General features: G+C 42.8%; 4 protein-coding genes and 1 pseudogene across 5 annotated transcripts; 3 read left to right on the plus strand and 2 right to left on the minus strand.

The window, feature by feature from the left end:
- Nucleotides 1–4,523: 4,523 nt before the first annotated feature.
- Nucleotides 4,524–6,818, minus strand: LOC129592138 (trypsin 5G1-like). Its single transcript, XM_055488106.1, has 5 exons — nt 6,658–6,818; nt 6,051–6,256; nt 5,409–5,781; nt 5,046–5,170; nt 4,524–4,975 (listed from the first exon to the last, which is right to left on the minus strand). The coding sequence occupies exons 1-5, from the start codon at nt 6,704–6,706 to the stop codon at nt 4,772–4,774; spliced, it is 957 nt and encodes a 318-aa protein (XP_055344081.1). The 5' UTR covers nt 6,707–6,818; the 3' UTR covers nt 4,524–4,771.
- A 2,055-nt stretch (nt 6,819–8,873) lies between these two features.
- LOC129592076 (probable maleylacetoacetate isomerase 2) lies at nt 8,874–10,142 on the minus strand. The gene has a single exon (XM_055488024.1). The coding sequence runs from the start codon at nt 9,861–9,863 to the stop codon at nt 9,192–9,194; it is 672 nt and encodes a 223-aa protein (XP_055343999.1). The 5' UTR covers nt 9,864–10,142; the 3' UTR covers nt 8,874–9,191.
- A 328-nt stretch (nt 10,143–10,470) lies between these two features.
- Nucleotides 10,471–11,590, plus strand: LOC129592075 (maleylacetoacetate isomerase-like; annotated as a pseudogene).
- A 4,221-nt stretch (nt 11,591–15,811) lies between these two features.
- Nucleotides 15,812–17,631, plus strand: LOC129592174 (uncharacterized). Its single transcript, XM_055488146.1, has 2 exons — nt 15,812–15,956; nt 16,339–17,631. The coding sequence occupies exons 1-2, from the start codon at nt 15,906–15,908 to the stop codon at nt 17,449–17,451; spliced, it is 1,164 nt and encodes a 387-aa protein (XP_055344121.1). The 5' UTR covers nt 15,812–15,905; the 3' UTR covers nt 17,452–17,631.
- A 1,087-nt stretch (nt 17,632–18,718) lies between these two features.
- LOC129592089 (uncharacterized) lies at nt 18,719–25,675 on the plus strand. 2 transcript variants are annotated; one of them, XM_055488053.1, is made up of 7 exons: nt 18,719–19,284; nt 20,129–20,263; nt 20,846–21,276; nt 22,049–22,638; nt 24,144–24,350; nt 24,415–24,575; nt 25,183–25,675. In XM_055488053.1, the coding sequence occupies exons 1-7, from the start codon at nt 18,953–18,955 to the stop codon at nt 25,361–25,363; spliced, it is 2,037 nt and encodes a 678-aa protein (XP_055344028.1). In that variant the 5' UTR covers nt 18,719–18,952; the 3' UTR covers nt 25,364–25,675. The 2 variants fall into 2 exon arrangements, with proteins under 2 accessions (XP_055344028.1, XP_055344029.1); XM_055488054.1 differs by having other exon boundaries at nt 18,720–19,284; nt 22,058–22,638.
- Nucleotides 25,676–27,840: the final 2,165 nt, after the last annotated feature.

Here is a 27,840-nt window from a genome sequence, read left to right on the forward strand (position 1 = left end):
CAAAAGCAGCCTGATGATAATCCACAGCGTGTCACAAGTTCACAACACACAGGAATACCGTAAATGATGGCAGGTGTTACCGTAAAAGATTAGACTGAAAATTTTCACTGCTGCGTATCGCATACCCAGCGAAAACAGACGTGCAGTGTATCAGGAATTAATGAAAATTATAAAAATCCCAAGCTCCGTACGTTTACTGAACTGGTTTTGGCACCAGTTTGTTAGCCGTATCTCTACACAGCCACGTCTGTGACCTTTACGATATCCCGCAACAACGATGTTTAGTCGTTTTGATACCGTAAAGTTTTATTCCGCACTGATCGTAATGTGAGAATGCAATATCTTCCGTAAAGTGAGGATGCAATAATATTATATGATTGTATATCTTCCGCCAGAGCCCAGAAGCACACTGCCACAAAATCAGACTGTCTAGCCACATGCCGGTGCATACAGTTCACAACATTTCCAACGACATTCCTCTCCGTTGTCACACTTTCCAGTATACCACCCAAGACTATCGATACACTTCCCTTGGCAGATAAAACTTAATTATGCAATAGCATGATCCACATGTGCACACACCGGCCATGCGCATACACGCGTCCGCACGCGACTGTCGGCGCGTTGTTAGTGTTATGCGGCTACCATAACTATTGCATTTTTACGCACTACAACAGATAATTAGATTTTTGTCCATTGAAAATGTTGCATGCACAGTCGCAGTTTACCTTGGAGATGCTGACCGTAATTCAAAGTCCATTACTTATTTCCGCTGTTGGTTATATTTTTTTACAAAACAGCGCTCAAGTTAGCTGATGGAAAAAAAGTGTTTTTGGAAATATCAAACACGAGACGAAATGTAACTGATTGACAATATAACGGCAATCAAAAAGATCGTCTTTTAAAATCAAAATATTTTGATATTTCGATTACAGTTACACTGTAGTCATTAAGAAATGTTATTAGTATATGACATTCTGCTTTCTCTGTTAGAAAGCTGCATTATATATTATGACGAATATTTAATTTACACCAGCCGAACAATGATTGGTGCCTTGGATGTTCACTGTGATCCCTAGCAATTTCAAATTATCGTACAGAGTGCATTCTTGCTTCTTACTTCGAAAATATTACTTGTTAAATTTTCCCAGCTCAAAGTCAAGTCGCATAATTATGTAATTCTGGAAAGTCGCAAATTTAACAAATTTCCGGTTTGAAGTTGAACTTTAGCATCACGGTCAGCGGAATTCAGTACCGGCCATTCTACAAAGAAAAAGCGACTGCCAACCAGTGGTCCGCATCACCCTAGTGAACGGAATGGTGAAGTCACTAGCCACAGCTCATAGCGCGAGCGTTCTCTCATGCACAGACATGACCTTTAATTTATTACTTTAACATGTTTTCTTAGAATCGCGTTGCATACGCATCATTCTTGCCACACTCAAATATTTTCGGCAGTGTATAGTTCCTTACTTTTGCCAGCGGTATTCTCTAATAATGCGGTTAATGTTACCGCTTCCGGAGTCCACTGTGGGCACTGGAACCCCGGTTGCTGGAAAGCTGGTACTCTCGGCAATCGGCTGTGTGCGGTGACCGTGGGTCAGCGAAAAGCCGGCCGACCGGAGGTCGGCAGAGGAGAGCGACCAGTGCCCTGCACAACCGAAGGCCCCTTTGTCGAGCGAATGCGAAATAACAGAAAAGAAATTGAAGGGTGTGGCGGGTGGTAAATGAACAAGATCACGCGCGCGCACACGATACAGAAATGCAAAGACAAGTGCATGTCGAACGGAAACGCAAAAACCCAATGCGGCACAAGAGCAGTGCCGGGCGCAAACAGCACGCGCAAGCGCGCCGGCGGCCACTTTGATTTAAGGGCCACGACAGCGCGCAGCGCCCTCTCTAGAGGTCTACGTAACGCGCTAAGGCGGGAGAAAAGAAAAGAGCGAGAGGCATATCCTCCAGCTAACATTAACAACAATTAACTTCTTAATTGTGACTTCGTGTGACAAGAAACTGTCGGACAGCATCGCGACAGATTTAGCTTAATTACAACGAAGCGATTTACGATTACGTAGGTCTGCTCAAGCCGGATAAAACATTGTAGCATGGATTCTTTCCAGTGGTGAGTTTGTTTCCGGGTCCTTTGGCCACTTCAAACGCTTGGTTTTTTTTTACGTAGGCCGGGAACATGGAACCGGATTCAGGCATCATAATATCCACCTGACAATCACAAAATTAAAACCACAAATTGGTTGGTGGAATACAGTTATACATACAGATATCATAAAAAACCACATTTCTTCTCAAAACCGTATACTAAATATTTGCTGTCCGTACGCATATGCACATCACACTTTGTAAAATTATAATGTACGCACAGCGGTATCAATCAAAATTATTAACGATATGAAGTACGTTATTTGTATAACTTCTGTTAGACTTCTCGATACTGCGCGACAATGTAGAGTAGTTACTGCAACAGCAAAACACTGTGCAGAGTAGTTTACCTTCATGATGTATCTGGTGATGCCGGGTGAATTTTGAAAAGTCTGCTTTTGGTAGCTCTGGACTTTCAAAATGGCTCCCATATGCCGTACACTGCAGCAGGAAGCAGTCGGCTTTCCGCCCGCGGTGTTTGCCTTCCATGCTTCCTTTAAAAACCAATACAAAGGTCAGTCATGCGCTTGCTGTGGAAAGCATTAGGTTAAGCATACGTTGGCAATTATGGTGGATTCCTTGTCGCTCGGCATTGCGGCAACACCAGCGACGGCCAACAGTAGTACCAGCGACCCTTCAGCATGTTGAGTGTGGTGATGTAGCACAGATAGGTTGAACTCGAAGAAATATGGAAAATAGTGGATACGAATGTTTTTATTGGCTGTACCCGGCTTTAAATAAGGGATCGACGAGGAAACGGATGCGGTATAAACACATTGCTTGTCAGAAATCTACGCTGAAAGCCAACATTTCCAGACTTGTGTTTTATTTTAATGGCAGCTGCCAAATCATAAGGCCAATCATATACAGTACTAGGTATAAAAATTTTTTATAGTATAATTTCGTAGTACGTATTTTGTAGCACCTATAATTATCTTCTCCTAACCTTTGATTCACTTGAATAACTGAAAAGACGAGCACTGCCTCCAGAAAGTTTTGACAAGCTATTCGTCGAGAAAACCGGTAAAAATTTCAACAATAAATTATGTTGGCTAGGGTCACTAGCCTATAGAGCGACGGGATGCATAGAGCAAAATCCACTTTCGTTGACTACAGTGTATTATCAAACGACGATTTAGATTAGTCGTTTGAATTGAAAAAAACTCCAAAAGATAATTAATGGACCAACCATCTGGTATACAATCAAAGTAAAGAGACTTGCAGAATTTACCAATAATAAATATCGTAATTATCGAATGTGTGGCATTGGGCGGCAACTAGGTGCGCTTATTTCTAGGAGGTGCCGTTATTTTAATGGGTGCAAATATTTTTCAAACAATAAATTTCGAAAGGTGCCAAGATTTTTCGAAACAAGAGCGCATCCTGCTTTACCGAAACGGAAAGCGGTAGATTAGTTTTGTTACCGGTTAGTGTAGTTAGTGTACTCTAGCTGTAGTTACCGGTCTTTGACAACATGGAATTACACAGCTTGCGCGCAGCATCTCGGAAATGTACGAGGGTCGCTCAATAAGTTTTAGAAATCGCAACTCGTAATTAGACCCTCGTATACAACTGCTTGCAGCAAGCATTCACCACGTAGTGAATGCTTGCACCAAATGGACATACAATCAAATGTACATACAAATCAAATCAAATGCATTGTTCATACAAATCCAATCAAATCTACATACAAATGCGGTGAACCGCATTAGTATGTAGTGTACATGATTGTTACTGATAGTCTGTTGCGCTTGGCATTTATTAACGGCTCCCTGTGCGGCAATTTCTGAGAGTGTTGCCCTAATTTTTCAAACTTGAAGGGAGAGGTGTGCTTATTACGGGGGGGTGCCCTTATTGTGTGGGGGTGGCACAAATTCAATAATAACGGTATCTCTGTGCCTCACAATTCTCTTACCAAAGCCTGAGTTCGACTAGCCGGGAGTAAAATTAACAAAATGAAAGGGTAAGACGAAAGGTCAGGTGTCTGCTTCGATACTACGTTCAGTTTGTGTGGATACGCAATAACGTAATATTATTGTACGTAAAAGAAATCTTCGGGCAATTGTGCAGTTATTACATGAAAGCATGGTGTACATAAAGGTGTAAAGCCTTTACACCGTGACGAAAGTATTCACAATGCAATCAAATATTCGTGAACCATTTTATATAAGTTCCCATATTTGCCTTAAGGCGTTGACCTTTAGCGTGTTCTGTCTTCCGTCGATCTGTTTCAGTATCGTGACAATAAATGTAAACTAATTATAACTGTATGCCTGTTGAGGGTAACACATCAGACATACGAATGGATTTTTGTTTATTATATACCGATTCAATGTTCTATACACAAAAAATTAGATTATAGAACGGAAAGCAATTTTGTTTTTATTTGCAATTCCTGTATTTGCTCTTTAATTATATTAGACCAATCACCAGCAATTGCGTTGCTGCAGACATCAGTTACAAGCATCAGGAAAAATGCGGTACTTGTAAAAGCCTTGTCGTGGAATCGTTTATACTTGTACAGCTAATGCAAAGATGTTTGCGAGTGCGAAATTAGCAAACAGACGTCAAACTCAGACATAATCAGGAGGAATCTTGGATGTACTGAGGTGTTTTAGTACATGTTCTGTTGGATCCAGTTGACGTAGTTGCGGACATTGGCGTACACTCCGTAGGCACCGCCGCCCTGAGCGCAGCCGGCACCGAAGGACACCACACCGACCAAGTTCCACTGTTGGTCCTTGGTCTTCATGACCAGGGGGCCACCGCTGTCACCTTGGCACGAGTCCTTCCTGCCCTCCGGGAATCCAGCGCAGAGCTGTATTATACGGGAGAAACGGTCTTTACAACACCGCATACACATATTGTACTGGGAGTGCATCGTTTACCATCGTCTTGGGATCGAAGTACATGCCGTTGCGGTTCAGACCGGCCTTGCATTCAGCGGGGGTCTGGAAGTCGAGGAAGACATGCATCAGTTGGTCAGAGCCAGAGCCAACGCTACCCTTGATACCTGTAAAAAAGCAACAAGCATAATTACTAAACAGTAATTAAACAATAATGTCGAATCGCTACGTATGACTTTATCTAAAGGCTAAAATATAAGTAACGGTACATGTCCGATGTTTATAATAGCAGTTAGAATCGGCTTACTGCTATCGGTTTGTGTCACCAGTTTTGCTTTCCGCCTCTTCGTATGGGTTAGCTTTCCTGCGTTCTGCTTATAGGTTAACCGTCATACTGCAACTTACCGCCACCGCCTTCCGTCAAATGTCCGAAACCAGCCACGACGACGACGGGTTTGCCGGTCTGCGAATCAATGTTGGCAGCACGGCCCTTCTCGGTGGGATCGAAGCTGGGCAAGCAGACAGCCTGGACGTTACCAGTGAGGGGGATAGAGGTTCTCAGGATCAGCAGGGCGACGTCGTTGTTGGTGGTGCCGGGTGGGTTGTCGTATTGCGAATGACGGCGGACTGCGCGGATTTCAAACAAGTTGCGCTCGTCATGCGAGGCGGCCGCCAGGTTGCTGTTGCCGCCGGGGACGACCCGGACACTGCGGATCATGTCCTCATCGGAAAAGTCGGCCACGCAATGGCCGGCGGTGAGGATGACATTGGGTGCGATCTGCTCCGAACGGACACAAAAAATATCAAACATGCATAAGGCAGCATAACAACAGGATTTGTAGCTCTCTTTCACCCGCCTACGGTAATGCTAATAACTTAGTTTATTATTACGGAATCTGTTAAGATGCATGCATGTAGTTAATAGCTTGTACAACTACCGAAATATTAAAATAAATGATAAACAGAAAGTTAACATATAAAATATCAAATCTTTTGTGCAAAAATCAGTTGCTAATTTAAATTAATTCTAGCCGAATGGAGTCTTACGATGCTGCCGCCGCAGAATTGTTGCGCTTCATAACCCCGTCCGTAGTACATGACCAAGCCAACAATCCAGGGATGCGAGCCAGGTTCCGCCGGCTGACCGCCCACAATGCGGGATCCGCCGGACCAGTTGCGGTCGGCGGGATTCGCTGGACGACCGCATACGCTGACGCCTTTGACGCTTCCGGAGCCGGATTTGCTCGCGGTTTCTACAACAAAACAAATTCATTAGCTTATAACCCATCGCAGTGATTCCCACAATTATTTATAACAAAGAAATTCTTTTCCTCCACATCAATCATTTTGTATGATGTATGCTTCCTTCGGGTGCACCAATCGTTACATACATTTTAACCAAAACCCTCCACTGAAACGCTGACTAACGTTGACCTTTAGTATATTATAGTTTTACCAAACCTTATATGCAGCCTTTTGGTCAAAATATTATTGTCACCAACACAAACTGGTTTAAAAAAAAACTACAACATTTGTTGTCTGCTACATTTGTTTGCTAAATATGTCTGTTTACTATGGCACAATATGTAAAAATTTGGTTGCCTGCTCAACAGTAAAAAAACCACAGAATAGGTGACGGTCAAGGTCAACTTACGAGCAAACGCTGCGACGCAGCAGCTGATGAGAATGACGGCGCGGATCATTGTGGAAGGGAGAGCAAGTTTCAGGAAACTGCCACTGAGAGAACACAACCCGAATGACAATTTGGACGGGTGTCCCGTCGTGGTCTTATATGGCCGACTGATAAGTGCCGCGGTCCCGCTGACGGCTGGATGTGTCAGCGGTGTTTGTTGGCGGTCGGCCACTTGAGTGTTTACCCGTCGAAATGATACTACCTACCTGTATCATATGGTGTATCAAACCTGTGGGGAAGTTTTTTGCGTACCTTGCTACATGGAGCACACTCCTCTGGCAGCAGGCAAATCGTGACCAAAAGGACTGACTGGAGTGGTGTTTTTCTGCCGGTGCAGCGTTTTCCCATCAAGTGGACCGCGGGCCTGCTTCAGCTTTCTGGAAGGTTGGAACCATCAAGTGGTCGCCGCTGTATACGGGTGCATTTCGCTGAAATACACGCGCGCGACTATAAATTCTTCTTTCCCGTTAAATACTGTACATGATCCGTCATACGAGGAGACTATTTACGCCGAAATTTTTGGCGGTAGTTATTTTGTCAATAGTTTCTCCTTTCCCGAGCCGATAAAGTGTTAAGACAACTGGCGAATTCGTGACCTTGTGCAGAGTCTGAAAAGTGCGATTTTCGATCAATGGAAGGATGCTGGTCTGATGAATCTATGCTTTCCTTGAAGTATTTATCATGTACAGTAGTTTACAGAAGTTTATACAGTTGTTGCTTTCGCCGGTTCGATGTCCAGCCAAATGTAGTTCAATCACATTAACTTTCCATTTTAGTTTTAGCTTACAAATCACATTGTAAACCAAAACGTTGTTGACAACCTGCCCTACTGCGCACACATACTGAACAAACAGATACATACGATATATAAATTTTATTTTAGTTATTTAATAACTCGTTGTAATTTAATAATATGCCGTGCAGTTGATCGGTTATCAGTCTTTACGAAGTTGTAATATCCTCAGCTTGCAGCTGCAAATTAATTTAATTTGTTATGAGCATCCGCTTGAGCACGAAATTAATCTTGGTATCGCCCAGTGCGCACCATAACCGCAATGTACAGTGCTTATAAAATAAACAATTACAGCTCAAAATGTAAAGTAATTAGTTGTCCGCGCTGTTGTTGCGGCATGTTGATAGTGGTTCCCAAATCTGCATCTTCGAAAAGAAATTCAACCTTCTCCTTCCTCCAAAACGGTGCCAGTCTTTTAAAAGCGCGTCTGAAACAAATAATGTAAATATAGATATTGATATCCAGTGTTTACATACTCGTGTATATAGATATACGTATATTTTTTAATCATCTGCCTCGTTGCGCTGCTTCCTGTACTCGGTGCGCTGGAAATATCAGAGACGAAATAAGTAACTACAGTAGAAATGCACATAACTACTGGGTAGTTAAGACAGCTACTTTCATTACTTTATATCTATAACTGGTACCGCTGTTACAGTTGATACTTCAAGAATCTTTTTATAAACACTCTTCCTTCTCGCAAACTCGTGACTTCACTCATCCATTTACTAGACATACGATAGTCGCTTACTTATTTATTACTTTGTATTTTCGTCGAAAAATAATTTTAGTTAAACGTTAAAAAATGAATCAAACCATGCATATCGTATAAACATACCGGTATATTTATCTGTACAATTGCACTTGATTTAAAAGCTGCAAATCATATTCAGTAACTCTCGTCAAACATGACAGTAAAAATAATTTTATTACGTTGTTCTGTTAATTCGCAGTTCTTGGTTATGTCGGCACAATAATTTGTTCGATAAGTATCTTGGTACATCCACGTAAACCATTCTGATATCACTGTACTGTATTTTTTAATACTGTTATTATTTACAATAATATTACGTATAATGAATACGATACCATATACTATAATAATTATTATATGGATATTGTATTAATGGATACGATATTATGCGAGTGGATCATACGATACGTACTCGAAACAAAAATAAATACTTAATCACTACTTCTCGCAAACATCGTACTTACACGTAACGACCTATCACATTAACGAATACTAACTCATTAATGAAATTACAGTGATTAATCTGTGCTTTGATAGCGCAAAATTAATAGAAACCTCGTACGGTCGCACCATTTACTGTTAGTTCCGAACTTCCGGTATAAAAGTTAGTGTAATTTAAATGGAATAATAACAGAAGGATGGTATTTTATGTACGTAGGCATGCGGTTGAATTCACCGAGAACTGAAAACACGTAAGTGGTAACGTGATAGTTTTAAGATAGTAATTAGTACGTATTAATCATGTAAGTCAGCATCGATCAAGAGTCAGCATGCAGAAGGATTAGACAGGATGATTTTCATGACACACAGTCAGGAAGAAACCGTTCCGCACAATAGTGCGAATAAGACAACCATGCAGTCCATGCACGTCAAAACAGAACACACCGTTAGCCAAAAAGTGGGAAAAGCCAAGACCATGAGCAAAACACCTAAATAACTATGCAAAAATCAGAATACTTTTTTATATTCCTCTGTGCAGTCCGGCTGGGCGGACGGGTGGGCCTTCTTAAACGGCTCCAACTCGCTCAGCGCCTCAAACACCCGCCGAATCGTCGGATACGGATCCAGATCCACATGCCGCAGCTTGGCGTTGTACACCTGCGGCACCAGACAGCAGTCGGCCAGCGTCACGGCGTCCCCCACACAGTACTTCCCGCTGGTCTGCGCTAGCATAGTCTCCAGCCCCGCGAACCCCTTCTCAATCCAGTGCCCCGCCCAGTCCAGGGAGCGGGCAAAGTTCCACTCCACCGGGACGTGATCCGGCAGGTACAGCCCCGTCAGGACCTGGTGCGGCTGGATCCCCGCGGTGATGGTCTGCACGAGACGGCGCACCTCCGCCCGCTGGTAGGGGTCTTTCGGTAAAAGGGGGTGCTGGGGTCGGGTCTCCTCCAGATACTCCAGAATGGCCACGGACTGGGTCAACACCTCCCCGTCAATCTGCAGCACCGGGACCTGGCCTTTAGGGTTCAAGCGCAGGAACGCGGGATCGATCTGGCCGCCTTTCTCCAGGTCGATGGGGATCAGTTTGTAGGGGATCTGCTTTAGATTTAGGGCGAGACGCACGCGCCACGAACTGGAGCTGCGGTACCAGGCGTACAGGGTGATTTCGTCTCCCGTCATTTTTGCAAAGAATTTATTAGGATTATATCAATATTGAATTTTTAATGGAATGGAAAATGAGCACGGATTGAGAAACGTGATATGCGTATGAGACCGGTTGTTACATAGCAGCGCATACACAGCTGGCGTGATATGCGGGTTTTATCGATTCTTGACAGGGCGCTCAAACGAGACGAGAAAGTGTTATCTCACTGGTGAATCGTTTAAGTTAACGGTTCAACCTTCAAATCTGCACGCGGCATGTGGAAGTTAAAACCGGTTTACAAGCCGCAGTACAGCGCAGCCGGCATCCGCTGCTGCATAGTCAAACGGCGCATCTGCATATGGCACGTGTTCGCGGCGCACCGGAAGTAGCAACCATAAAAACTTGTAGTAATTCATTGGTTTTATCTCCATCCATCCAGGTACCGCTGATTAGAATAATTTTGGCACCAAATCAGAAAATTCCCGGCAAAGCGGGTGATTTACGGTTGGGCGATAGATTAAACTTCAGCCGATTACAAAGAATTCACCGAGTGTGCAGTTATTAGCGTGAAAACCGGTTTGATACGCGTACGACCAGCTGTTTGTACTAAAGACTGCGGACAGCCGACAGAGAGAGATGCGTCTGAACACGAATTAAACGTGCACAGCTCGTGATCACAGTCGTTTAATACGCCTGTGTAAAGTTGCAGTTTGGCTTTAAACCAGCTCACTCGCTAGCGGTGCACCACATCTCCCATCCTGATTTTCCTCCCAAAAAAATGTCGGACCAGACCGTTCTTTACTCGTGGTTCCGTTCCTCCTGCGTGTGGCGCATCCGGCTGGCGCTGGCCTGGAAGAACATCCCCTACACCAACATCCCCATCGACCTCAAATCCAACCAGCCCCAGGACGCCGAGTTCCTCAAGCTAAACCCCCTGGGCCAGCTCCCGGTCCTGGTCATTGACGGCCACACTTTAACCCAGTCAGTGGCTATCTTGGAGTATCTGGAGGAGACGCGCCCCACCCGTCCCCTCCTGCCCAAGGACCCGAAGAAGCGGGTGCAGGTCCGCCGCATCGTGGAGAGCATCGTCTCGGGGATCCAGCCCCATCAGAATCTGGCGGGACTGTCGGCACCCCAGGGACTGCCGGAGGAGTGGACGTTCGCGTACTCGCCCGACTGGGGCCGCTACTGGGTGGAGAAGGGCTTCAAGGCGCTGGAGAGTATCCTGGAGAAAACCAGCGGGAAGTACTGTGTCGGGGATGAGGTGACGCTGGCCGATGTGTGTCTGGTGCCGCAGGTGTACAATGCCAAGTTGCTCAAGGTGAATCTGGATGTGCTGTTCCCTAATATCAAGCGGATCAACGATAATCTGGTGCAGTTGGAGGAGTTTAAGGGGCGCATCCGGCCAATCAGCCGGACTGCACGGAGCCATTCCGCAAGATGCTGTAATCCGTTTTTTTGTCACGGCTGTTGCTTCGGCTTTTATTAATTTTGACAATGGGCTTTGTTGTAATGTTCTAATATTAATTAAACGGCACGTTTACGTATTGTTCGTGTCAGGTTTCATCATTTCGGTGTCACTGGAGTGATTGGAGTTCACAGGAGAATTTAACTGACTGTTTTATTCTTTTATACTGTTCTGTGGACTGCTCATGCGCGAAATCAGAAAAATTAATTTGCCTGTCTTCCCTGGCTTTTATTTGCGTTTTGCAAATGCTGTTAATACCGAATGCTGCAATAAACCGAACAGGAAAGCGAAAAATGTGCCGAAATGCGATCGGAAGTGATCAAACTCCAGAGATACGACAATTACGAGTACATTTATTAGCCAAAACTAAATGTAGGTGGTATTGGGCTTTTTAATCACGATAAAAACGCACTTCTTGTATCCATTATCCATATACATATGCATTATTATTTTAATAATTAATACCTCGTTACCGCTTTATTCTCCTGGAGAAAATAAGCGGAAGATATTCTAATCTATTGAATAACCAGCGTAAAATTTACGGTTGTTTAATTTGATTAAAAGTATGTACTTTGTACATGCATAGGCAGTCGCAGACTCGCACATCAGGTTGTCTCTAAGGCAGCCGCATCCGGGGTCATCATATGAAAGAATGCGACGATGTTGTGGTGTGCTGTGTGAAGATACTTGTACAATGAGTTAACGTTGAAAAAAAATTATTACGTACTAATGTTCTATATAGAAAGATATCTGCAGAATCATTCTTCCGCATTTAATGGACACCCAGACGCTTTTATACGCCTTGCTGGCGTGGTGCGTGTCGATCACCGGCGGTCGTTTTTGCGGTTTCACGCGACGCCGGCGTGGTAAAGCGGTAACAAAAAAAAACACAACAGCCACTATCTGTTTGTCTAGCACGATCCGTAGAATCTTGATTAATTACCCAACAAAGCCCTCCGACCCTTTTACGCGATCGCACCGAGCTGGCATCGTGCGAAAAAAATAATCTGTTTACGTTCTAGTTTACTAAACCACAATTGCGAAACGCACGCAATTTCCCAGAATTGCGCTCTTGTAAAATCCAGTACATGCTCAAAACAACTAATAAACAGCGAATATAACAATCAAGGCACCTACTGTACTGCCATAATTTACTTGTGTAAACGCGATAGCCAGGGAAATTAGAAGCTGCTGCTTGCACTTTGCCAAAATTAACAAGCACGCATTCCGAAAAAAATGAATACTTAATTTTTTATCATTGTGCAGTGGTGCGAACCATGTGCACCAGTAAGTGCAGTTTATACGAAAACAGCAAAACGGTGTAAAAATCATGAAAATGTTGTAAAAACCAAAAATCGGTGAAGATATCTGCTGATCGAATATGATTCCAAAACGAAAGCCAAACCATTTTAACCAATTTACAGATTCTGTAGTCGAAATCGGACCAATTTTGCTATAGTTTTACAATTTTATTGATTCATGCATCTGTACTACTTACAGTACGTACTTTGTAGTTTTTATAAAACCTTGCATTATACAGATTGTTTTACCGTATAAATCGTAAATACATAACTGTAAGCATGTTTTTGATCAAGTAATAAGCTGGTAATTCAATTTTTGCACTTCATTTGCTACAAAATAAACGGGAGAACAGGTCAATTCCTTCGAAAGTCTGACGCGTCTAAAATTAGCAACGGTACCATCAGGCGTGCCGAGGGTATAAGAGGCGTAGCGTGCCTAGCGCTTGTCATTTGGAATGAGAGAATATCGTGTGACATACACCGCCATATGCAGAACTCCATTCGGAAACGGATCCGTTTTTTCGTCGTTAATGTCGTTTTGCTTTTAATGTCGCTTACTATAACACACTTAAATAAAGTTATACACTTTTATTACTGAAATGCCATATATATGGAAGTAATCTAACCATGCTTTTGCACTGACATGGTGCAAATATGTTTGAGAGTTCATGATCAATGTTGAAATTATATGCTGCGCAAAATGTGAAAATGAAAATATTTTTGAATTGGTGTTTGTGTTTACTGTAAGTAGTTCCAGAAAATTTTGTAAACAGCCTGTGGATTGGCGAAAATTGCTTGACCTATGGAATGGTTGTAGTAGCCAATTTAGTTATAAAAGCGATTCTCTAAAAACGCGCGCTAAAGACTTATTGTAAAAGTTTATTTAGGATGTTATAGGGCGCGCCTTTCTGGAATATCTTCAGGATATGTAAATAATTCAGATAATGTTTACAAAATAGTAGTAGTTAGTCCTAGAGTAGGTACCACTATACACTTTTTATGATATAAAGGAAAACGTCTTTCCGCGAAATTGTTGATATTGGATCACGGTGCAAACGTCTCAGTATATTTTCAAATAGTAATAAGAGCTGAAGTTTTTACAAAATTGACATCGTTATTTTTTTGGCTTGCAAATTGCAATGCTCAAAAGATCCGTTTAAACTTTTCAAAACTAGTTCAGTTCTATGCAAAATTTTAAAGATTAGTGATAAATTGCAGAAAAGTGCAAATACATATGTAAGTTGTAAATGTATGATTATAAAGTAAACGCAGTAGAAGTGCAACATAATTTGTAAGTCGTTGCTGAAAACTTGCCATAAATCGTTTTTCTCAGTCGTTGTAACGACAAGTTAATGACGCTCACACTTCACAGGTTCTGTACAAGAGTAAACGAAAGCTATGCAAGTACAGCGAATTCGCCGCCCTGGCTACGTTTATATGGCAAGAGCTATAACGTGGGACATCATTTGCTTTTGCAGAAAATGGTGTGCGACATTTTGTTGATACAGCTGAAATTGTTAAGATTAGTTTATTTTTGTAGTACTTTTTGTTCTGAACAAGTCCTCTTTTATTGTTCTTGGAAAAAACAAGTAAAAGAGCATACACACTTGGAAATGTGGACTGCACTGGTGTTTTTCCCATAGACGCATATACTTAACCTTGCGGAGCGTCTCATTCCAAATGACACAATAGAGCCGAAATCACACCTCATTAGCGATGGTACCGTTGTCAATTATTGCCACAGTTACGATGTTGTGCGAGCTGACAAAGGTATCCGGCCTTAAAATCAGATGTTTGTTACAATTACGTATACGCATAATATTAAGTACTAAAGCTAAAGCTTTAGTAATATTATGGTATACGGAATTGGTAGATTGCACTCGCAGAAGTCATATATGGTTTTAGCGCATGAGCACTCGAATGAGTGAAAATGGAGATTCTGCCGCATGGAAACACCACGTTTCTAAAAACGGCTAATTTAAAAAGAAAATGCGAAATTTTTTATGGTGATTAGGCCACTTGTGATCACTTTATGCAAACGATGTAGAGTTTATTGGAGAGAAAAGGTACATGGAAAAGGAACGAAAAAAAAACGTTGCTCTTTTGTTTGAGCATTTTTTTAACCAAATCTTGAAAATATTCGCAGAGTGTTTGTCAGTGAGATTTTGCCTCTGTGAAGCTTTGATGGAAGTATGTCTCGTATACTATATATTGTACAATCAGTGCATGCAAATGCAGCCGAATGTGTAAATCCCACTTTTTTCTATTTGCTCTATGTAAAACTTATTTTTTTTGTGTTATCTTCACTAATACTATGCTGTATAGTCTATGCGAGTTTTGATTGCTTCTTCTTAAATCATACGTCGCAGCGCATAGTGTGACCCTTCCAGAAGGAATCTGGGGAATATTGCCTTGTACATACGTATCTTGCACTGTACCTGTACCTAGAATGCTTTCTGATAAGAGACGCAAATATTTTCCAGTACGTAAGATGTGCATTGTTTCATGCAGTGAGGCATTTCGGATGAAAAATACATAAAAATTTGAATACAGTAATTAAAAATATACTGCTCGTACTATAGTAGCAAAAGAATTTCTTTTTACGCCCCTGGATGGCTAAAAACCCCAAAAGGGGACATACAGAGTACTTTGCAAAGTTAAAGTCAAGCAAAAAACTTCAGTATTTTTTTGTTAATAATTTTTTTTAAGAAACGTTTTTAGGGCTGCTAAAAAATGATTTGCGCATCCGGTCATTCATTCTTAGGAGATGAACGATGTCTCTGTAATATCAGTACGAGTACCGGCAATGACGGAGCAGTTTGCAAGATCCGCGCCGCGTACAGAATATTCGAAGATACCCGGCGTGACCCGCGGCATAACGATTGTAACGGTTCACGATCGCGATTCCGCGAAGATTATGACACCGAACAGCGTACACAAATCTCCGTGTACCGGTATCTACACCCGCCGTATTGCGCCGTCCCCCTCCGAGATGTTTTTCGCCGGGTTATGCACCTCCCCAACCGCAGACACGCGCTGCCGTCATGACAGCGGCGCGGCGCCTTCGATCGCACAGAACGGGTGGTTACGTTGCCATGTTTTTATTTCTTTAAAAACAATTCATTAGTCATTTGTTTTTTTGGTCCAGGTCGAGATGCGGATTTAAGTACTATATAAATGGCGGAAAAACTCTGTATTTCTTCACCTGCTGATATTCAACAGCTGATTTGCTCTGAATACAGTGTTGTTACTTGTAATTATACCGGGGTTTTCAAGTGCACTGGCAGAACTGACCACGGTGTATTACAATGGCTTTTCGGGTTATTTGCATTTCCGTGATAGTCGCTTGTTTTGCACAGGTAAGGAACAATTTTTACGACATTAATTTTTGCACTGTTTTAGAATAACATAAAGCAGTTCTGCGAAATATCTTATTTCACAATCCGCCTTGAGAATTTTTATGTATGTAGTCATATTAGTTACAAATTGCGGCCTGCGCTGAACGTATCTGTAGCGTACTTATAATGTGAAGGTAAGGCACCCGTAAAAAATATTTCTTGACTAGAAGACATAAAAAATTCTTGGCATATCAGCTTGATAAACATCTACAAGGTAATGAATCATTTTTTTAAAAAAACTACTTATTTATAAACACGCCAACATCATTTTAAATTCCCCATACAAGAAGCCCAGACCGCAGTCAATGCTCTGTACGAATTATTTTGCTGTTTATTTTGGCAGGCGGCATTTTGTGTGCCGGTTGCGGAAGCGGAGCATGCGGACCACGCTGAACAAGGCAAAGAATTCCACTTCGACGTTCCTGCTCACGCTCTGCAAGCCGATGACCATTTGAATAACGAATCCCATGCTGAAAACGCTAGCCATGCTGAGCCCAAGCTGGATGTCCACCTTAGCAATGAATCGCATGCCGACAATACCAGCCATGCTGAACCCCATTTGCTGGATGCCCATCACAGCAACGTCTCCCATGCTGAAAACGCTAGTCATGCTGAGCCCAAGCTGGATGTTCACCTTACCAACGAATCGCATGTTGACAATGCCAGTCATGCTGATGCCAAGCCAAAACTGGACATTCAGTCGGCCAACGAATCACATGCCGACAACGCCAGCCATGCGGTTATTAAACGCGAAGCTGACCTCCACCTAAGCAACGACTCCCATGCGGAAAACGCCAGCCATGTGGAGCCCAAGCTGGATGTCCACCTCAGCAACGAGTCGCATGCCGAAAACGCCAGCCATGCTGATGCCAAGCCCAAACTGGACGTTCATGATCAGTTGGCCAACGAATCCCATGCCGACAACGCAAGCCACGCTATCATAAAGCGCGACGCTGCAGGTGAGCTATCCCATGCTGCCGACAACGCCAGCCATGCTGAGGTCATTCCCAAAGCGGATGTCCGCCTGAGCAACGAATCCCACGCTATGAATGCCTCCCACGCTGAGCACGTTATGGCGATGAATCCTTTCGATGTCATTCCAGCCGTACATGCCGATGACAGTGCTGCCAACGTTTCGCACATTCCCCGCGGCTTTGTTCCTAGTGCCGTTGGCGACAGACCTGACCTTTCGATCCACTTGGACAACAACACCGCTGCATCCCATGCCAATGCTTCTGATGCATCGACCGTCTCCGACAAACCAGTCGCCGCGGTAGAACAGCCATCGGAGCAGAAAGTGGTCGCACTCCAAGCTGCCGCTAACAGCACCCAGCCAGTTCTCCCCGCTCAAGAGCACCATGAAATTGCCTTCAAGAATTCCGATGGTGCAGCGATCTCACAGCAGGATGCACAAAAAGTGCAACCTGATGGATTAGGAATCGAACATCCAAACTGAAAATGATCATACCGGAAGTGTCGTTTCGAATTAGTACTTCTTAGTATTCTTTCGCGATAATTGGGAATTTATATCTAGAACCGTAGATTCCTCAGGTTTTTTTTTTATTTTTTTTTTGAAGCATATTGTTTCATATATTATGTTCGATCCAAATAAATAGAATCTGTCGAACGTGCTATTTCCGTTAATATGTACTCGTATAGCAGGAATACATGGCAGATAAACTATCTTTTAGAAAATGGTCCGAGCTTTTTCGACCCGTAAAATAATATGCCCATCTATCTATAGATTCGTTTTTAGTGAAAGAACTAATTTAATCCGTAATGGTACCCGTGTGCGAAGGTACGTAAAGAGTAGTACAGTACGTAGTACGTACATATTGCAGAGCCGATGAAATGGTGGATATCGTTTTATGGTCTAGCCAGTCAGCTACAATACACCGGCAGAATACAAATGCTCTGTTCAGTCTATTGCAAAAAGGGTTTGAAAGTTTTATTGTAACGTTGCAAATGCTCTATTCAAATGTCATATAGTGCGTCCATTCAGCTGTGAGTTTTCTTTGCTAGACAGAGTTTGTTTCATAGTTTAATCTGATAACGTGATACAAAAGACGTCATATCGACGGTTTTGCACTGGAGACAGCGAAAGCAAATATTTTTGCAGCGAGAAAATCCAGCTGACACGGCGATGTTCACTTGCTGCGTTGTGCTTGCCGTGAAAAGTAACTTTCAATGGTTTATTAGTGTTAGATTATTCGTGAATGTTGACACAAAACGAAAAAGTGACTACACTTTGTCCTCCAGTGTATTGGAATATCAAAGAGTATTTTCCAAATATTTTTCCAGCCACATTTCCCAGTTAGACGGCACTGTTAAAAAAGGGAAACCTGCATCTGTTCGTCAAAAATGTGGCGAAGTGACCACTTCCGGGTAGCCTAATTAAGCGCATCCAGTTGAAAAGCACTGTAAAAAAACCAGCTGCGCCAAATAAAATGTCAAAAATTAACTGTATTTTAATGTATAACAAGTGTACCTTTCTGTAAATAAAAATCGTAAAATTATTGTACGATTTATCGTTTGAAAACGTTTTCCGTGTTAGAAATTTATTAAAATGGTGGACCATGTAACAGAGAAAGCCGAGGTTGCGCTATGTTTAACCAGTGGGTTTTTTTTGAACACTCGGACTTGTGGTTTCTTCTAGTGAATTCCCAGTACAGCTGCGCTATCAAATTTCCCCAGGCTTCTTCAGCACACACACACGCTGTCGTACACACTGCAGTTTGCGACTTTGCACCGCGAGAGAGGAAGTGCAGCCAAGTGCGGCCAAGTGCAAACGATAACATTATGGAAACGATATTATTCAAACGCGATACCAGCTGTGCTTGGCGCAACAAGTGCTTGAGCCGTAAAATTCCCTTTTGACAGGCCCAGTCCCATAAACCTTGTTTTATTGGAATCTCGTACAACCTACAGCACACCATGAATCTGGCTGCCAACACGCCATGTCGTGTCCCCGGCCGACGTATTCCCAGCTCGGACGCCATTCTCTCCTGACCATGGATGTGAGCAACAGGTCAGCGTACTGCTATTATCGCCTGCTGGCCGATGATCAGCTGGAGGATCTGTGCGGGCGTCCGCTGCACAACGCCAGCAGCCGCGAGGCGTTCGTCGTGGAGGGATGGACACGGTTTGTCTATCTGATCACCTATCCCCTGCTGCTCTTCCTGGGCACCGCCGGGAATGCCTTCTGTCTCAAGCTCTTCCTGCAGAATCGCAAGAAGACACTGCAGACGGTGCTGCTGATGGTGCTGTGCCTGGCCAATATGGTGGTTATGTGAGTATATATGTAAATGCAGTAGAGTGGGTGTTACGTCTGTGTAAACCGATCATCCTCGCCGTGTTCATGGAGTGGGCACTTTGATTGTAAATTTAGAACGTTGGCATTTTTGTGGTTAATGTGCTGATGGCATCGCGTTTTGCTGCACGCGTACGCGGCGAAATTTCTGCAGTCAGCTTGGGAGAGATAAGATCACCCGAACGACGGAAAAGTAAATATTTTGATAAATAATTTTGTCGATTAGATAGAGCGCGAAATATAATTTTTTTAAGCGCGACAGCGGCGTCTTGTTATTAAACAATTATTTTTAAAAATAAATTCTCATATTCAGTTGTACGGTATGCCTATGTCTTTGCATTTGACGTTTATTGTAAAAATTAAAACTGTTTAAGTAATTCATGAAGAAAACCGTACTTATGAAATCCAGGTACACTATCTGTACAGACTGTACTTAATAAACAGAGAAAAATCGAAAATCGTTCTAGTTTTTGAATAGCCATTTTTTTGTTTCAGTACTGAAGACATGCGATAGCGTCAAATTACAAAAAGTCTTGATGTGCTCAAGTATTTCAAAAATGCCATTATAATGTACGGGACGGTATTACAGTATCCGTTATCTGCCGGAAACGAAATTGGTTGAAAAGGGCGGAGTGGTTGTAAACTTTTCATTAACATTTCGTGGTGTATTTTGTTCTGCCGATGTCACATCCGGCTAAACGTCGGTATTTATATCGCAGATTGACGACTTAATCGCCAGAGTTTTTTGTTATGCATTTCGCGGTGAAAACAGTGCACTTGTACTTGATGTGTGTATAAAAAACGTGACATACCGGTGTTGCAGGTTTCTCGATTTGCCGGAATATTTCGGCTGCTACTGTAATGGCATTCGTGATGACTCGAGTATTGTGGAAGCATTGCGACGCACAGCGGGAACATTAATGTGGACACAGCATACCTTTATTCTCATCTCCAACTGGTACGGGTTTTATCGCTTTGACGATTTCTTTTTAACCAGCCGTTAAAAACGAGATGTGTTTAAGTAAGCAGCATTTTCTCCGGTAACGTATTTGAACCAGAAAGTAAGTAATGAAATGAATTACATAAATGCGCAAAATATGAGAAAAATAAAATATGAGAAAATATAAGATCCGGAAGATGCGGTTTAACATTACAACGGTATACAACCAGAAGTTGTTAATGACAGAGCTTGATATCTCGTATTCACTGACAGCAGTAGAGTTGGAATAATAAACAATTCTTTACATATTTTTTATGGCTTGTGCATAAATTTTTTAAGCCAGGAAATTAATGAAATACATATTTTGCGCAAAGTAAATAAAAAAATATGCAGTTCAACACTGAAGCGGTATACAGCCGGAATGTTAATTGTGAAACAGAACATTTCGTGATTGCTGAAACGAAATTTACGTATTCCCGAATAAAAAAAAGCCGCGAAAATTCCTAAATAATTTTTTATGTGTTTTTTATTCCGCTATATTAAAGTGTGTAATCGCCATCGGATCGTGCAGAGCATTAAATTCGTTCCGTTTATTCGTAGGATTTTAATTTTACATGGAATCTCCAAACTGCTGACGATCACCCGGCCCCGGCTGACGATGGAGCCGTTTCACGGCTACGTTTCCGGTTTCGTCCTGACCATCATCTGTCTGCTCTTCTCCATTCCGCACATTATTTTCTATCATGAATGGCGCTCCGACACGGAGGCCGTGTGTCCCATGAGCGTGTGCCACTATCTGAATAAATTCTCCCGAATCTATCGCAGTCTGGATATTTCATCCTTTGAGATCGGCATTCCCATCATCACCTATGGACTGGTGCTGATTGTCAGCGTGGCGGTTTTTGTGGTCATATGGAAGCATCCCAAATCGCGGCCGGTAATAAGTAACGGAACGGTGGATACTGAGAAACCCGTGGAGACGAAGGAAGTCGGTACTATGGCCGAAAGCATGGCGCTAACGACGCTGCATGGTGAGAAAATAGTGGTATACTAAAAGAAAACTTTTACGGTAATGTTATTATCAATATGAAAAACAGAAAATAAATGTAAGGGATAAATCGAGAATATAAAAAGCATTTTATCACAATTTTTAGAATAGTTATTTCATTTGCTTTGTATCGCCTGTTGCAGCTTGCTATAATGGTGTTGTCCTTACTGGCAGTGGCAGTTATCAGTTGTAAGTTTAAAGCCCGACCGAAATTTTTGTATTCGAAATTTCAGAAACTTTAACGGTTTTTTATGAAAAGTAATGGCTCTGCTCCTGATAGAAGCGTCATAAACGAACTGGTTTGTAGTGCAAGAGATACATTAGTTTGTGTTTGATAGTTTGTTGCATCGCTTTCATGAATACTCGTACGAAGGCTCTATGACGTTCCGCGATTCGATTCGACCTAATTTAGCTCGAATTCTTCAGTACTGAATATACTGTGATAAGTGTGATTGTGTTCCTTTTTTACGAGCTTGAGTATGGCATACCGAAGTCGGAAGTACATACATGCCAAATACAACTTTTTCTCTGTGGTTTCCAATTTTTCGCTCTTTTGTTCTACTCGGCATTACCAGTAAAAGTGAAAAGTTCCACATTTGCTGTTCTAGTTTATGATAAAGAAGAGGGAGTCCTTAAGCACTCAGTAGTGAAAAAAGCGATCTATCTTATGTGGATTTTGTGCTGTCCGGGCGTTTTGTCTGTTTGTCTTGTGTTGGACCTCTCGGTATACATGCATTTAGTTTTATGGATGCAAGTTGTTGCAGAAGCGGACGAAGAGAAAGCCAGCTCCTCCCACTCCGTGCCGCCGGCCATTCCCCTCAAAGCGCGCTGGTGGGGCCTGTCCTCCCCCGGGCGCATGCTGAGCCGCTGCATCCTGCTGTACCTCATCACCCACCTCCCGGACATGATCTTCATCCTCCTACTGACCCTCTCCAGCTATCCCAGCTGCGCCCTGACCATTCCCGAGGCGACCTTCATGGACTACTACCCCGTCATCCACATCATCGCCCTGGTGAATTATTCCCTGAATTTCCTGTTATATGTCGGTTTACTGGAGAAATGGCGACCGAAACGCCGGGTCCTGACCCCGACGGCCAATGTCCGCGGCACGGTCCGCCCGGTGCAGTTTGAGCTGGCCCCCTTGGTCCGGGCTGTGGACACGTTGGCCGTGCCGCCGGGCAGTGCGTCGGGATCGCGGAAGGTCTCCTCCGAATCCGGATTGCGGAAGATATCGCGGAGGTTGTCGTTCTGGACGCGCCCGAAGAAGTCGGATGTCGCGGAGCCGGAAAAGCCGATTGTGTCGGCGCTGGTGAAAGCCGTGGGCAGTATTCTCAGTGACCAAGAGGTAAAATTGAAGCGACCAACAGAGGCGGACAAAATTTTTCTGGAAATGAAAATAAAAACGTATGAAAATATTTATAATTAAACGAAACGAAAATAATCAAAACAGTCTGTTTCTCTCTCAGCTGCGCTTACGTATAATAAAAATTCTTCCATTTCACGTAAAAATCCGGTAGGCGATTTCCGAATTTCATCAAGACGCTCAGATAATCTTTTGAGGTTATGGGAAGATTTGGGAGCAGTATCGTGTTAGACTGAAGTTGCTTTCTGTCTTACTTGGGTAAAGTTGTTGTTGCTTACTGGCTGACTGTTACGTTAATGTTGATTTAATTCAGAGAGCACGTCAAAACCAAGCAAGAAGTTCTTGCACGGTGTGGATTTGTTCTCTGAATAGGCGCGTTTCGTCATCGGTGTCTGTTTGGGACAAAATGAATGGCACATGCACGGTCGCGTCAACTGAAGTTCTGTCGATGCCCCCGTTTTGGTGGCATTCATTTTACAGAACTTCGGTAACAGCCCGAATCGAATTCATTGTCCGGTAAATAACGCTATCGCGCAATAAGGTCCGAATTAGAATAGCGGAGGTCGCGGTATGTGTTCATAAAGTACGGCGTACGCGCTTCGTATTTGGTATACATAATTACTTTATTTACTTACACTATAAATCTACAATCATCAAATCGGACGCCGAAGATCCCACCTCTTACCGACGCTACTCTGTTTATACCGTGCGTATTATCTACGGCTTAATGCTGCCAACATAAAGTACCTAATCATGTTATACGGGATGCCATCCCGGGATAACCTTGTGTATGATCGACCATGACACTATCAGTATCTGGGATTCGGGATCGATAAAGTGTTACGTGTTTTGAGAGAAAAGAGCGAGGCGGCAGTGGGAAATTGTCTCATGTTGTTGCAAAACGATTGTCATGCCGACCTGGGCATCCGCTACGGTTTCTCGACATCGTACATATACATATGTAGACGAAATTAAAATGTCTCCAGTGCTCACGTACGGTAGCCTGTTCCCGGCATTTATGCCGCCGTGTTAGTTCCGGTCCTTCAGCAAATAGAGAGTTATAGATAAAAGTTGCCTGCAGAGCTGTGTAGAATGTGTAGTACTGATGCGGAAGTTGATATGCTTCAAAGTGTATGTTTAAGTAAATTAGCACAAGAATATTATATTATGCAACTACCCAGTACCCGTGTCCTTAAATTCAGTAAGCTGTAAGTAGATTCGTAATATCGTACATAAGTTACGGTAGCAAATTACGGTGCTTAACTGCTGTTATGTCCATATTAAATATTGCAATTAACAACTGTAAAAACATGAAGCTGGAAAGTTGCCAAACCAGTAGAAATAGCCGATGGATTAAGGTGTATATCAGAATTGATGGAACGATTTGTTTACCAGTTAGTTAAAGGAAACTGGTTGGCTTTTGCATTTTGGTTTTTGTTTTAACAATTCCCGAATTCAGGTCGCCATGATCTATTTTGATTTTGCAGTTTCAAGATTTGTGGCGTTTTCTTCCGTTCCGCTTCCGCATCTACGCGCCGGAACTAATTTTCTCCACCAGTGAAGATGGAATTAGTCTCTTCAATTTTTTCGTCTCGGCGCGTGGTCACAAATCTACCATTATCGCGGTGAAGACGCTGAAAGGGGAAATTTTCGGGGCATTCTGCGCCGACAGTTGGGATGAGCGCGTTCATGGTGTAAGTACTTTTTCAGTGCTGAAATCTGGCTATTTTTCACCATGGGTGGTGTTTTTGGCTGCAGAAAAAGGAATACTTATTTTTCGGGACGGGTGAAACATTCTTGTTCTCCTTTGATCCCGTTTTGCGCTTGTATCCCTGGGTGGGACTATGTGGGAGAAAGACGACGCCGGATTCGTGTTTGTTTATGGCGGCCGACAGTAACTCGTTGATAATCGGCGGCGGGTAAGTTGATAACCGAGTCGCCATTAAATTGTTAATTAAAACGCTAAATTAAAACACATGATTATTGTAATTTTGATCGTTGATACTTTTAAATAATTAAAAGTCAACATACCAGGCGGATGCCCCATAGACAAACGCTTTTTCATGAATCGATTAGAATTACCTTCCCTTCAGACCTACCTCAAACCTATCTGTTTGATCTTAGCATTTTTTAGACTTTTCTTCACCTCTTATGCCACTTGCTAGCTTCTGACAAACGTTGTCGTAATCGAGCGTGGGCAAAATTTTGTCGCTTTTCCGCCGGTTTTCTTTGAGTGCGCATAACTCAGCCACCGCAGCAGCAAAAAATTATCCGAGAATTTGTTTTGTATTAAAGTGTGGACTACAAAAGAATGTTATGAATAGAACAGTTAGTTTAACGATCCAGAAATCAATGGGAGTGATTTTCCTACTCCTTGTTATTAAATGCGGTTGTTAAATCACTTTACTTGATTTTATTTATTTTTCATTTTTTTTATTTACGTTTTGGTGTGTAAGTGGCGGTAAAAAGCTGCACAACGATGAACTGGTCTTCCATTGACGGTTTTGTGTGTTCGCATCGTTTCAGGGGTGGCCAGGGAATATGTTTCAGTAATTCGCTGGCGCGAGGATTCTCTAGCCCGTGTGCAACCTTCGACAATCCGGCATTCTGTGAGAATGGCGAATTTGAATCGGCGGTGGTGGAAGTGTATGGTTTTGAGGAAATGATTCTCGACTCGGATGATCCTCTGCCGTCCACGAAAGTGTGATGTGATGCGTTGTGTGTGAAGAAATTTGTTAGGTTTGTCAGTTCCGTCATATTTCTGTGGTATGTGTTACGTTGGTGTACAATATTTGCGCTTAGCCATGACAATGTTTTGTTCTCTCTCTTAGACATACTCTGTTTGCAAGTTGTTTGGTGGTTAGATTTTTCGTTTCCCATTAGGAAATGTTGTTGAACTAATGTTTTCTGCGCAGTTTTAAAACGTTACGTTCTGTGTATGGTACGTTGTTGTACTTGTACATTGTGATTACGTTATCATTTTTACATTTTTATGGAATTGATTAAGTACAGTTTTGAACCTGACAGGCTGGAGAATAGCATGAGCCACTTTGTCGCTTTTCATTAGAATAATCTATAACACCAAAAGTCTTAATGTAGGCGTAGAATAAATATAAGGCAAAAAAAAGCATTGGAACCGGCACTACCAGCCCATAGACCAAATTAATTTCCATTACTGGATAATTACAAGTTTCTTATTTTATAATAAATTATTATAAAGTTCCTTCTAAATTTATTTTTTTGCGGTTACCCAAGATGTTAAGGTTGTAAATCAAAGAGAATTTTGAACCATTCCGGAAGCGAGAGCGATGGATTTCGTAGCGCAGTTCGAATCGTTCGTTGCCCTTGTATCTCGTATCGATTCATCGACCAATGCCGATTTTTAAAAGGTGCGGTTGATCGAGACTTCGTCGGGATAGTCCGGCTACGGACGTCTCATGCTATCTGCCGAAGCCTCGTACGGGCAGATTTTTCGTACGTTGTATTAAATCTTACCAGATTCTGGTGATACATTTTTATGGAATTAAGTACAGTTTAGAACCTGACAGGGTGGAAATACATAGAATGAACTATGAGCTATGAACCACTTTGTTGCTTTTCATTAGAATAATCTATAACATCAAAAGTCATATAGAATCAATATACGGCAAAAAAAAGCATTGGAACCGGCACTACCAGCCCATAGACCGAAATAATTTCCAGTACTAGATAATTATACGTTTCATATTTTTAATAAATTATTATAAAGTTCCTTCTAAATTTATTTTTTTTTGCGGTTACCCAGGATGTCAAGGTTGTAAATCAAGAGAATTTTGAACCATTCCGGAAGCGAGAGCGATGGATTTCGTGGCGCAGTTCGAATCGTTCGTTGCCCTTGTACAGATATCTCGTATCGATTCATCGACCAATGCCGATTTTTTATGCCGCCGCATTTTTCTTCATTTTAAGGTGCGGTTGATCGAGACTTCGTCGGGATAGTCCGGCTACGGACGTCTCATGCTATCTGCCGAAGCCTCGTACGGGCAGATTTTTCGTACGTTGTATTAAATCTTATCAGATTCTGGTGATAATCAAGTGAGTGCTTACAGATATTTATAACCCTCTTTCCTATGGTATATGTAGAATTCCACACATCGATTCCATTTCCAGTGGTACGCACGATTTTCACATTTTACTGGAAATGCATAACACGCGCTCGGTGCAATGATGTGATTATAGAGGTTAATTTTTCACTAGCTCTAAGTTTTACTGCTGTTATTTGTGGCTCCTCCCCAAATTCGTGACGTTTAGGGCAAGACCGCTTCAGCCACGACGATAACTTGCGAAGTTACCGTAAAGCCTGTGCGCTTAGCAAAGCACTGCATATCCGGGTTGAGTTGAGGTGCACGTACGTACGTGCTCTTTATCCGGTAAGCGCGATGCGACGGATGCACACTTAACTACCATCGCATTTGCTTTTAATTTTGCGCAACTGTAATTTTAACAGCGTTCAGCGATCAGCCAAAAGAAAAAATTAGCCTGTTTATTATCAACCACCACTTAAACCTTTATTAACCTCAGGCCCGTAGCGAGGTCCGACGGATGGGGAAGTGCGCAAATTGGCTGCGCCAGCTGCGCCCGTTTTGAAGTTCGGCCAGCGCCCACTGCGCCCTTGGACTTAAAAGTCTGTGCCCGTTGCGCATCCCTTATTTCTCGGACTTTACTTCAACCCTGCTCCCTTTGGACATCAGATCAAAGTTTACTGTGTGCCTAATTCCCGAATTCACAAAATTTTATTCAAGTTTAACATGGCCTCGCGCATGCGCCACGGGCGCACCGGTACCGGCGCCCGTTGCGCCCTTAAAAAATCCTTTGAATTTTGCGCCGGCGCGCCCGTGCGCCTGTTTCGGGCGCAAAATAAATGCACAAGTTAGCCGAGGAGGGGGGTGCGTGCGCCCGTGCGCCCCTCCCCCCTCGCCACGGCCCTGAATTAACCTTGAGTATAGTGGACACCGTCACGAAAACAACATTCACTAATAAAATGAAGAAATGATCCCAGTTGGAGCGTGAGGTCGCCAAAACCAACTGAGCATTACCACGCCAAATCTCTAAACTTAGCCACTGAAACAAAAAAGAGGTAGATCGGGACTCGCCAGTTCGAACAAACAACCTTTTCTCGATTTCTATAAAAACAACAATGGCGCC

The sequence above is a fragment of the Paramacrobiotus metropolitanus genome, unplaced genomic scaffold (assembly GCF_019649055.1).
Source record: "Paramacrobiotus metropolitanus isolate TYO unplaced genomic scaffold, Prichtersi_v1.0 Parri_scaffold0000050, whole genome shotgun sequence".
Classification (NCBI taxonomy): Eukaryota; Metazoa; Tardigrada; class Eutardigrada; order Parachela; family Macrobiotidae; genus Paramacrobiotus; species Paramacrobiotus metropolitanus.